General features: G+C 45.0%; 1 protein-coding gene across 7 annotated transcripts in view; it reads left to right on the top strand.

The window, feature by feature from the left end:
- Positions 1-12434, top strand: part of MED15 (mediator complex subunit 15) — a 107909-nt gene that overhangs the window by 53410 nt on the left and 42065 nt on the right. For 5 of the 7 annotated variants that reach the window (XM_074206622.1, XM_074206623.1, XM_074206625.1 and 2 more), the window contains 3 exons: positions 3766-3795; positions 5048-5260; positions 9329-9618. In XM_074206622.1, the coding sequence (XP_074062723.1) occupies positions 3766-3795; positions 5048-5260; positions 9329-9618 (533 nt within the window). The remainder of the gene's footprint in view (positions 1-3765; positions 3796-5047; positions 5261-9328; positions 9619-12434) is intronic. The other 2 variants (XM_074206626.1, XM_074206621.1) reach the window with 1 other exon arrangement.

The raw sequence follows: 12434 nt of genomic DNA, 5'->3' as shown, positions 1-12434 counted from the left end.
CTCTCTGAAGCTCCCTCACAGTCAGAAGAACTTGAAATGCAACCATGGCCTTCTTTCTTCGGGAACACCCTTCACTTTTACTTCCATCTCTCTACTAATTAATAAACATTCATTTTCTTTCCTTACCACCCCTCCCCCAGCCTACCCAACACTTCAACAAGAAAGAAGTGACCCCTCTTCCCAAGTTCCAACCTGGCTGGTTGTCTCCTTCTGCATCTGAAGTCTCCCCTCTGGTGGCAGGACTTGGATTGAGCATTGATCAGAACCCACAAAACTGTTTTTCTTTATGACACTGAATTATAAAGTATAAATTGTCCTCCTCAGTTTGTGAAGTCTTCCTTTCCCAGTTTCCTCTGGAAAACTGGAACCCATCCATTTTGTCATTTCTTCCAGTATTCAACTTTTCCTGACCTTTCCTGGACCTAGATTGAGTTAGCCATTTGATGGTACCCTAGAGGATGGGCACCTCCTTATTTTTCAGGTTGGGGCAACTTTGAAAAGACTTGCTATAACTAGTTTTGGACACATGAGCCCTTTTCCTCTTTCTTGGGTATGTCATGAAGTTCTGAAGATTCACGGTGCTCTATTCACTGCTCATATACAGCTTTTAGCTAATAGCTCCAACTTCTGCAGATTTCTGGGTCTTGAGATATACATTTTTAGAAAAATGACATCTTTTGGTCTTCCCATCAGTGGCATTCCCACCTCTACCCCCAATCCCATCCCTTAGAGTAAAAAGGGGGGGAAAGTTCAATGAAACAAATATTGAACAAGTGACAGGCACTGTAATTAGGCCCATGGTCTCCCACTTTTGCCAAGCAACCTGGGAAGCCTCTTCTCTTAAAGGCAATGGTCACATACTATGTCCAGTTTGGTTCTTCCTTAGATGGAGTGAATGATTCCTAAGTTGTTCCTTGTCCCATAGAGGTATGGAGGAAAAGGAGCCAGGAAATCTGGGACCCTGGGTTCTAAACCCAGCTTGACCCTAGACTTTCTGTGAGAGCTTGGACAGTCATTCCTTAAGCTCCTGCTATTACCAGACACTGATTTCAAGTTCATCATCTCTCCTCAAAGAGGGCATTCTTAACTGACTTTTTACTTAGAAAGTCTGGTATTCTCTGGTTCAGTGCTTCTGTTAGGATGGGTAACCAGCATCCTGGGAAGACACTGGCTACACTCACTGGTTTCTTTTTCATTTTCTTTTGGTTTACTTTGGTCTATTCAGCTAAAGTATAACTTGAGGGACCTAGAGGAGCTCGCTGGCCCTCTTGGGGTCTCAGGTTCTCTTGAGAAAATTGGGACTGGCTTAGTTGCCAGCTTTGGATGCCTTCCAGCTCAGAGACTCTTTGTGGTCTTTCGGAACTGAATCAGACCCAGTTTGTACTTGGAGTTCTCTGTCCTTCTTGGAGGCTGGTCACCAGTCTGGACTCTAAGTTGTATTGCCATTGCCCACATGCATAGCCAGATGCTGTCTATAGCTTTATAAGTTTATTTGGGCGACTAGGGAAACAAGGAACTAGGTCACTGTTAACCTCAGAGCTTCCGGTGCGCCAAGAACCCCTGCTTCCTCCTACAGTTAACCCCGCCTTTTGAAAGGCACTGAGTTGAATTTCATCGGTTTTTTCCTTCCTCTACTATTCTGAAGTAAAAGTACTCCAAGAATGAAGTATATGAATTATCTACAGATTAGAGGATCATCTCTTTTTAACCCAGCATGAATTTTGTTTATAGGAATTGGATTGTTTAGGTATAGCAGGAATGCTGCCACTGACTGGTGGTGTGGCCTTGGGCAGGTCACTACCCCTCTCAGTGTATTTACTGTTGGGAATCTATAACCAGACTGACTTGGGATATTAGGAGGTTTCATCCGACCCCAGCACTCCCCCCTGCTTCCTCCCTCCCTATTGTCTTGAAACAAAAGATGAGCTCCTGAGCTTGGTCTTTCAAAGTCCACATTCCTGGGCTCTTGCCTGTCTTTCCAGGCTATCATCCAAGCAGACTTGGTGGGTTCCCCAAACTGAGCAGTCCTTCATGGTGCCTCTTACCTACAGACAAGCTCTTGTTGATCTTCCCAGCTCCACTGTGAGTGTAGGCTTCTTCCTCTTCCCATCCTCCTGTGAACGTCCACTTGCTGTCATATTGTGTCTCTAGTAGAATGGAAGCATCTCCCTACCCCACCCCAGAACAAAGACTATTTTCCTTTTATCTTTATGTCCTCAGTAGTTATTGCAGTACCTTGAAACAATGCTGGTGGACTCAGATTGGATCAGGTGACTTAGTCAGAGGAAGTCAGACCCTGAGAGTAAGGGAAATAGATATTTTCTCTATGTTGTAGTGAAGATCTCTGCAGCCTCTGAGGGCTGGGACTAAATGACCTCTACCTCTGAGGGTTTCTGATCCTGGGACTCACCATGATCTTCAGGCCAGACATTGATGCACCTGCTCCTGAAAAAAAGGTTATCTTCAACAGCTCTGGGTGCACTGCCACCTCCCAGGATCCTGGGCCATCTCATTGCAAGATGGCCCCTTACATCCAGCCTACATTGACCAGACAGAACCACCTGAGCCCTCCCACACATGGCATCCTTTGAGGCCCCACTGCCAGTTGGCTTGTCCCTATGGAGGCTTTCCTTTTACCAGCTAAATAGCCTTCAATAGTCCTTCAATAAGTCTTCCTAGTACATGTATTCAAAGTCCTGCCAGTTTTTCTCCAACTTAGAACAAGTCCCTTCTAAAATGATGTCTAAATCTCCTCTGAAGCTCATGGCGATGATTTTTGTAATGTCTGCTGCTGTCTTGGCAGGGTAGGAGTTGTTAGTGATTTCTGCTTAAGCAGAACTTTTCAGCAGGCCCTCCTCACTGATGGCTTAGACTCTTGTCATGAGTTCCTTGGGTGACCTTGGAGCAGTCCTACTATATAGACCTGAGTACCAGAAAGAAACCTGGAGATCAACTAGAGTAATGCCCTTATTATATAGATGAGGAAACTGAGGGCACAGAGACATAGAGACAGCTCACTGACCTAACTGCAGGTATGTACTTGAGGCCCAGCTACTCTGGGTTCCAAGTCGGCGCTCTTCCCACCAACCCACACTGCCTCTTAGCCTTTCTTGACTTAGTTCTCAGGATCCCTTCCTGTTAAATGAGAGGAATGGATTGGGCAAGTTCATTTAAGATACAGCTCTGATTTCTATCCCATTTGAAGTTCCTTCTTGGGGCTCTTTGGTAAGAGGCTTATCCTTCTAAAGGGGTGAGCTGCCTTGGCCAAGGTTACTCAGCTCAAAACAGAGCGGTGTCCTTTCTGGGTCCAAAATCAAAGATTCTGGGAATTCCAAGTCTGGGGTAGTCCAAAATGACACAGGAAGACCCCAGATCCTTTGGGAGTCTGGGGCAGTTGTGGGGCTGACTTCAACTCGTCTGAACTTCTGGGCATCTTCCATGGCCATCTAGTCCACCCTCCTGGTGGGCACCATCTTGTAACCCTGGCTGCCTTCGTTATGTGTTCCTTGAGGAGTCCCAGGTCTGAGAGGATGTAAAGGCCAAAGTTGCTGCCCTCTGAAACTGTCTCCAAGCAGAAGCCAGAACCAGGGCCTGGACAGATGCTGGGCTTTGCTTTTTTACTGGTCCCATTTTGTGGACTTAAGTGACCCTCTGGAAGCCTGGCAGACTGCAGGTTGGAGGTGCCTACAGGCTATAGCTTAGAAGGGAATATGCTCTTAGACTATGTGCTTCTGAATATTTGTTTTTGTGTTTTTTCCTTAATAGATAACAAGAAATCTCAGGCTTCTGTTAGTGGTAAGAACCTCCCCTCACCCCATACCCCACCCCCAGCCATTTCTGTGTTATGATAGGATGCTTAGAGATGGGGAGTGAGGGAGGAAGGGTGAGCCTTTGGGAATGTGCTTTTTGTGCTGGAGACCTTTCCCCCATGAACAGAGGAACAGTTTTCAAAGAAAATATCAGGGCAGAAACGAGGTCACTCCCTGCTTCTGGCCACAAAATGCATTCATTTAATTGTTCAGAGTATTGAGAGCTCCCTTCTCCTACCAAGACATTCTACTTGTCTTAGCAAACAAAAAAAGAAATCAGCTCCCTACCCAATACAAGAGACAACATGTCTAGACTGTTATGAAGACACTTTTCTTCTCCCTCCCTGCTGGACCTGATGACCCTGCCTCTCTTGTTTAATTCTTCCTTGAACCCTATGTGCAGCCAGTATGTAGGACCAGGATTAACCCAATTGGCAACTTTCTGGATTGTCCCCTATTCAAACATAAGAGTTTTGCTATTTTCGAGTACATCTTTTCCTGTAGCCAAGGCCCCTCTGGCCTCTCCAGTAGGCTGCTTTTCTGGCTCTATCCATCCTTCAGAAGAGGGGGATGACCTCAGGGTCAAAAGGTGTCCAGAGTTCCCAAAAATGTTCAGCGAGTGAGCTTGGTTCTGTAAGAAGGGAGCTGTCCTTGGTGGCCTTTGGGCTAGGTGGGCATTGGGTGGGATTAGGGAACCCCACCTGGGACCACCGCAGCTCCTACTTTGACACCAGGCTTTTATTTAGTCCAAATTCCTTGAAGTTCAGTTAACGAGGAACAACATGACTGGGATGTGGAAGTTAAAGGATTGCTGCTAACTTCATGGTTTTGACTCTAGGGAAGGATTCCTTTGTGCTCAAGCCTGTTCAGTGGCACAGCCTTGGGATCTACTCAGTTTACTAGGGAGCAGGGGGAGGGGAGCTCATTTTAGGTAGAGCAGTGTGACCCCAGTGTTCAAGGTGCCCCTTCTGAAGCATGCCCGAACACCCAGGCCCTGGACCTTGCAGTGTTCCCAGACTCTTTCCAGATCCCCTCAGTGGAGGGCATTTTTTACACCAGTTTCCTACACTAATGAAATCACAGATGGGGACCCCCAAAAAGCCTCTGGGCAATGAAGGGAATTGGGACTGTTGCCCCCTTCTATTTTGGTGATGGTGACCCTCAGGGCAGGGTAGCCAGTCTGAACCTTGTCTTTGAGCAGTGGTGCCATTTCCCCCACTTCCCCCTCTCCCCCACAGATCCTATGAATGCCCTACAGAACCTCACAGGTGGACCTACAACTGGAGCGACTGGAATTGGGATGGCATCTCGAGGCCCAGGCCAATCACTGGGCGGGATAAGTGGGCTCGGAGGAGTGGGCCAGACAATGGCCCTTTCGGGACAGCCACCACCTGGCACCTCAGCAATGCCCCCTCATGGTATGTCTGTTGTTTCTGCCACCACTCAGCAGAGTAAGTACCGTGACTTACTTTTTGGGAATTCCTTGATGTCTATATTGTTACTAAACGTGTAACCTTGTCTCTTGTCCCCTACCAGGGATCTCAAAGAGGGTTAAGGAAGCCCTGACACAGTCCCAGCTAGATGATGGATCCCTTGTTTCACCTTTGTGGTGAATGGGGGAGAAATAAGCCGGACTTTGCTGGCACCTCCCAAAAGCAGAATTGCCCTAGGAATGTATTGGGTTGTTATTGGAAGAGTGTTCTGGCCACCTTGGGCATGTGGTGTTCCTTCGTTTCAAATATCATTAGCCCTTTGACATTACAGTGAGACTCCTCAGTATGAGGGAGTCACCCTGGGCTAACAAAAGATTTGGATTTGGGTTTAGGAGACCTGGGTTCTAATCCAGTTTTTAATCCATTGATGATCTGTATTGAATGAGCACCTTCTTTTGCCTGGACTTCAGTTTCTTCCTGAGGAGGTTCTACCAAGTACCATCCTCAGACTTTCTAGCTCTAAAAATCTGATCTGAGGATCTAATTAATGGCCCCTTGCTAAGCAGTGCTGGACTTGTTTCTCCCACTCACCCTTGCCTTGGGCCCCAATGAAGCTGCATTTTCTCTAGTCATCATTCAGTCATTCAGCATTTCTGAGGCATTTTCAAGTGCCTCCCCCCCCCCCCCCCCATCGATGAGCACTATCTGCTAGTCCCTGGGGAAAAAGGGGGGACTTAAACAGTCCCCACTAAGGAACAGATTATTTGATCTCCTTGTTTCTACATCACCTCCCTCTCTTTTCTGTTCAAAGTAAATTGTAAAAATTGATAATTCGTGTATCCATTGATTGTATACTGGTAATTCAGAATGATTTAAAAACTATTCTCTTTAAGGGAAGTTTTTTATTGCTATCAAAATTTTGTTTTTACATATCCTAGATTTCCCTTGTAGCCTTCTTTTCCCTTCTCTGAGTCATCCTTTATAATAAAAATTTTTTACTAAAAAATAAAACTAAGAAGATTTTTGTAGCAAAACTAGTCACAAATTGAGAAAAAAAAAAGTAAAACCTCTGATATTCTAATGCGGTGTTTCCAACAGACTTCCAGAGGACTAAGAGATATCTCTTCTTTGGAACCAAGTTTATTCTGCATAATTTTTCGACATTTTGTCTTGTTTATTTTGTGAGAATTCAATTTCCACAGTTATAGTCATTGTGTAGATGATCTTTCTGGTTTTTGCATTAGTTCATGTAATTCTTCCCAGTATCGTTATATGTATTTCTTTTTTTTAATAGTTTATTTGTTTTTCCAACTACATGCGACAGTAGTTTTTAACCAATCTTTTTTGAGTTTTGAGTTTTACATTTTTTTTTTCCTTCCCTCCCCCCAGCCCTGATAGAAAGCAGTCTGATTTATCAGGCTCCAAATTTATAACCATGCTACATATAAGTCCATATCATTCATGTTGTGAGAGAAGAATCAAATCCAAATGGAAGAAAGAAAACATTAAAGAGAAAAAAGATGAGTTTTAAAAATTGAAGATAGAAAAAAAATTGAAGATAGCAAGATTTGAGCTGCATATAAACTCCTCAGTTTCCTCTCTGGATATGGTTGACATTTTCCTTCACAAGTCTTTTAAAACTGTCTTTGATTATTGTGCTGCTGAAGTGGACAAGTCCATCAGGGTTGACCATCAGCCCATGTTGTTGTTAGTGTGTAAAAACGTTCTTCTAGCTCTGCTCATCTCACTCCACATTAATTCATGTCAGTCTTCCCAGTCTTTTCTGAAATCCCATCCCTTGTGATTTCTTATAGAACAATAATACTCCATCACATACATATACCAAAGTTTGTTCAGCCTGTCCCCAATTGTTGGGAATCCCCTCAATTTACAATTCTTTGCCACCATGAAAAGAGCTGCTGTGAATATTGAATACAGGTGGGATTTTTCCCTTTTCCCTTTTTCATGATCTCTTCAGCATATAGACCCATTAGTGGATTGCTGGATCAAAGGGACATACATTATTTCTTATAGTACAGTCACATTCCATTATATTTGTTTACCAGAGTTCAGTTAACTATTCCCCAATTGATGGTTATTGACTTCATAACAAGGTTTTCTTAAGAATTCAAACATAACCCTGGCTGGCACACCAGCCTCACATCTGGAGCTTCACCTTTCCTTGGCTGCATCTTTGTATCCTCTCATCCTGCCCAGCCCAGGATAGGACTCCATTGAGGCTATTCAATAAACTGTGTTTCTTCCACTTTGTATCTATGACTCGGAACATTTTACTTAAGACGTGATGTCATGAGAGTGAAAAAGCTAGCAAAGCTAGTAACCCCCTTCTGGAAAAAGAGGGGATTGTCCTCAGTGGTGGTCTCTTGGGCCTTTCCAAACTGAATTCTATTGTCCTGTGATCTTCCCAGGACTTAGATTCTCCAGCTATAGATGAAGGAGTTGGACCAGCTCTCCACTCTTAGTTTCTAGCTGTGACTAAAATGACTTTGGGAAACATTTGTTCAACGTCAGTAGATTCTGGGGAAGCCCTGACCCAAAGGGACATTTCCAGAATGTCCTTGCCCTATCAGGGTCAGAGCACAGCCACGCTCACCTCTGTTATGCCAGTCCTTATGACTGCAGCTGCCCTTCTCCCCAGCACCTGGTACTTCTGGTTCTGCTGGCTCCCTGATTGGCATCCTTGTCAGGAAGTCAAGTTTTGTGGGGTGGCTGTCTTTCCTTTCCACTTTGCCAGCCTTATATTGTGCTCGAAAGAATGAGCATGAGCCAGTGTGGACGAGGCTCTGGGGAAGTGGGGGAGGTTTGGGAAGGATGAGTCTCAAAACAGGAAAGGTCCCACTTTGATTGAAGCCCCTTGCCTGTATTCCTTCCCTTAGATAGACTAGCTGTAATGGGAATAGTCAAGGGGCTTTTCAGCCCCACAGCCCTCTGCTTCCCTTGCTCCCTCAGAATCTGCTAAATAAGGGAGAGGAAGGCCTGAGGGAGGATCAGAAAACCCTCTTCTTCCTGGACCCTGCCACTGGGCTGGCCTCTCCACTGTCAGAGCTCTTCATAAGGAAGGCTTCGTTCTGTTGTTGACAGAAGGAGGGAGAAAAGGGAAGCAGTCTTGTTTTGTCCCTTTTATCTGGCTTCTCTTTGGACCGTCCAGGCCAGAACTTGCTGTTTTTACTGAAGTTACTAGTCTTGATCTTGGACATAATTAATGAGGATAAAGGGGTTGTCTCCCACCCCCTCGGCATTTCAGCCATGTAAGGTGGTCTTGGGGAGGAATGCCACATGACTGCTGGCATAGTGATAGCTGAATCCTTGAGAAGTCAAGCAGAATCTTTGGTCTGGTCCCCGGCTGGGGTCCTTCCCCAGCCCTACAGTTGGTGCAAACTTGTCTCTAGGGCCACTCGGGAGCAGTAGAGTCCTGGATGTAGGGCCTGGGTTCTAGAAGCATCCTTAGGATGTTCTGTAAATGCTATGTGGAGGCTTCTCTTAAGAGACCAAGGCTAGCCAGCAATTCTACTTAACAGAAATTTCTCTCCTTCCTACTTCCTCCCCCCCCATGACAAAATGAAAAACAAAACACTTGTACTGAACATGCTTAGTCAAGTAGATCCACCCCCCCAGATTGGCCAGGTCCAAAAATTGCATCTTGTTCCTTCCTAGTCAGTTGGGTATCCAGCTTCTCATCAGGCCCTGGAGGAGCTTTGGTCTAGACCCTCCTGGCCTCCAGAGTTGCCTGCTTCTGTAATGGAGCAACTACTGCCTCAATTGTCCTCCCAGGGCCCCTCACTTCCCTCAGAGGCAGCTCAGGCAGTCTTCTTAGAATCCTCCCCACTTACCATTTCTGACCCCTCGGTGGCATGTGCTCCCATGCCCATGCCAGCATGTTCTGAGCCAGTACCCAGGAGGCCAAGCCCTTAGCTGCTGGGTGTTTTGCCTAATCTGCCTCTGGACAGGGTGGGGTGGCTGGGGCCAAGGGCCCCTGGCAGTTGGCCCCCAGGCTCCGATGGGGTGATGCTGGGGGGAACTGGGGCCGTGGAGAGTTTTAGGCCGAGCTGGACTCTGTCTTTCCAGCCCAGCTCCAGCTGCAGCAGGTTGCCCTGCAGCAGCAGCAGCAGCAGCAGCAACAGCAGCAGCAGCAGCAGCAGCAGCAGCAGCAGCAACAACAGCAGCAGTTCCAGGCCCAGCAACAGGTGGCTCTGCAGCAGCAGCAGCAGCAGCAACAGTTTCAGGCCCAGCAGAATGTGATGCAGCAGCAGCAACAGCAGTTCCAGGCTGCCGTGCAGCAGCAGCAGCAGCTGCAGGCTGCCGTGCAGCAGCAGCAGCAGCACCTCCTCAAATTACACCACCAGAACCAGCAGCAGGTAAGGGAGGAGCCCAGGCTTGCCGACATAACTTTGGCTTCTCCCGCCAAAAACCCTCCAAAACAGTGAGCTCCCCATCCTTGGATTTCCTGGCTGCCTGGAGAAATACTGGTCAGGGAGGGAAGGATGTGAGGGGAGACCCTGCTGAAGCCCAGTCATCGATCCTGGTTTCTTAGAGCTGGAAGGAATTTCAGAAAGTTCTCTGTTGTCTCCCCCCACCCCATAGGAAGTAGGAACCCTTCCATATTGGTCAAGCAATTGTGGTTCAGTAAAGTGAGTTATAACAGTCATGAATTCCACAGCCCCTGTCTCCCCCAACCTTGCCACCTGGACACCCAAGCTCAGCACCAGAGAGGGCAAGAGAGGGAAGGATGCCATCACAGCCTTCTCTCCAAGAGGTGTGCTTTTGGCAGGAGCTAAATATTCACATGGGCTGCAAAGACAGAGCCCCAGCTTGTCCTAAAACTCTCCTGAATTGGGAGGGAAGGGAAGAGAACAAATGTTCTGAAGCAATGTGGCAGGCGCTGTTGTGTTTTGGTTGATGGATTGAAACAATTGAGGAGACCAAGGTTTGGATCTCCAAGCATATTGATTTATTAAGTAGTGTGTGCCAATTGCTCAGCAAATCAGGAGCCGCTCCTCTTTTAACTCATTTTGATTGAAAATGCCCCCCTGATTCATGCCACATTCCTCCATGGATCACTTATTTATAAATAAAGTAAAATCTATAAGATTTTTCAAGTATTCCTAATCAGAATTACCTGAATCAGGCTTTAGATCAAATTACTCAGAGGACTTACAGTGGACTAATTTTGAGAGGGGAATTTTACATGTCACTAAGGTAACCAAGTAACTTGGCATAAAAGCTCATAGCTTTTATGCAAAGGGAGAAGGGCTTAATAAATTAAGGCAGCAAAAAAAAAGAATGGTGAACCCTTGGCTAGAGTCAGGCTCCCAAGTTTATGCAGTGGGAGGGCCCTTGGAGTTGTTGAATAGGGAGCAGTGTTGGCCTAAAGAGGACATGGACAGTGCTGTGAAGGATGGGTGCCAAAGCAATTTAATGATGATCATCAGTATTAAATAACATTGTCTCCTTGTAATCCACTGCCAGTGTTCTCTTAATCGTTTCCTATTGAGTCCCAGATGCCCCATGTAGTCATCTGGTCTCAGGAAATAGCTTCTCTTGAACAATCTGGAATAGGTCTCATTCTCATGTCAGCTTTGAATGAGGCTCTATTTCTCAGCCACAAGGCTTCATACAGTTTTATAGTCTCTTAAATTAGGTTCTCCAGGGGTGGCTAGGTGGCACAATGGATAGAGCACCGGCCCTGGATTCAGGAGTACCTGAGTTCAAATCTGGCCTCAGACACATAATAATGACCTAGCTGTGTGGCCTTGGGCAAGCCACTTAAGCCCATTGCCTTGCAAAAACCTAAAAAAAAAAAAAATGGTTTCTCCAAACCTGAAACCTCAGAAAATTTAAGTTTTTATATACCATTGTTGTTCCTAGCCTTATTGATACCCTACCTGATATAAGAATCTTTAAAAAAAAATTCCTGAGTGTCTAACTGTAAATGAACTCTTCTGGCTTCTAAAATGATCAGATACATACTTTAGAAATGAGAAAATAATTTTACTTTCTTAAAGCAATTTGATATGTAAAATCCTTAATCCAATTTTGAGAACTTATTACCAAAACATGTTTTAGTACTAAAGCCTGAGTTTCCCCTACAGGATACATCTGGAAGTCAATCATATACATATGTATATAATTCTTAGAGAAAGCAGTGAAATCTGGTTGCTTTCTCAAAATTATTCCATTTAATTAGAAACTTTTTATTGTATCTTTCTCTTATAAATTATAAGATTTTTCATACTTGCATCCTATTATGGTAACTCAGAGATGTTCTAAGTGTCAATCTATTAATTTAATGTTGCACATAGAAAATGTCTACTATTCACCAGTTCTAATTATAGAAATTTTCCCTGAAAGGAAAAGGAGGGACCTAGTTATAGAAATCTCAGGACTCATTCCCTTGAGGCCTTATGTATACCTTAATTTGGGTAAGACTCCCTTAATTTCTACTTGATTCCACACATACATTATAACTGAGAGCCAGTTATCAGAATCCAGCCTCAGGATCAACCAGGGAAGTAGGAGTTTCTGTTCAGAAAGAAAATAACACAATGAGGAAACCGAGTCAAGGCTCCTCCCTTAGACCACACTAAGGTTATCCCCTCAACTTCTCCCGGGGACAGATATCCACCTGTTGAAGTTCTCAGATCGCAGCACATGTCATTTTCTACTTACTCCTCTTGGCTTCGTGACAAATCAAACAACCATCCCTATAATCAAAACTCAAGAAATTTTCCCACAAATATCAAAATTCCACTAATTACATCTTAAGATTCAGATACTGTTCATAATTCTGATTTCCAAACAGTTGTATTTCATTTATCCTTTACTTAGGAATGAAAACTAACCCTGTCCTGGATTTCAGGCACAGTATTGTGTTCCCTGCTGGCTCTCCAAAACTGCTGCATGAGGCTTGTACTTCCAGGCATGGGGATTTCTTAAGCAAGGCAGCTTATTAGTGGGGGAGACCACCAATAGCAGGGGAGATAGAATTTTATATTCTGTTATTGCAGGATACAAAACAGGATGATAATCAGGTAGTCAGATATTCAATCGGAGAAAAGTTTGATTGGGAAGGGGACAATAAAGAGGTGCAATTCCCTAAAGTCAGAAAAAGAGGTGTCCAACACTCCTCAAGGGTCTGTATTCAATCAAAGGAAAGAGTGATTGATCAGTATGG

The sequence above is a fragment of the Macrotis lagotis genome, chromosome X (genome assembly GCF_037893015.1).
Source record: "Macrotis lagotis isolate mMagLag1 chromosome X, bilby.v1.9.chrom.fasta, whole genome shotgun sequence".
In the NCBI taxonomy this organism is placed as follows: Eukaryota; Metazoa; Chordata; class Mammalia; order Peramelemorphia; family Peramelidae; genus Macrotis; species Macrotis lagotis.
Note: the sequence above shows the minus strand (reverse complement) of the source record. Positions and strands in the feature narration are given on the sequence as shown.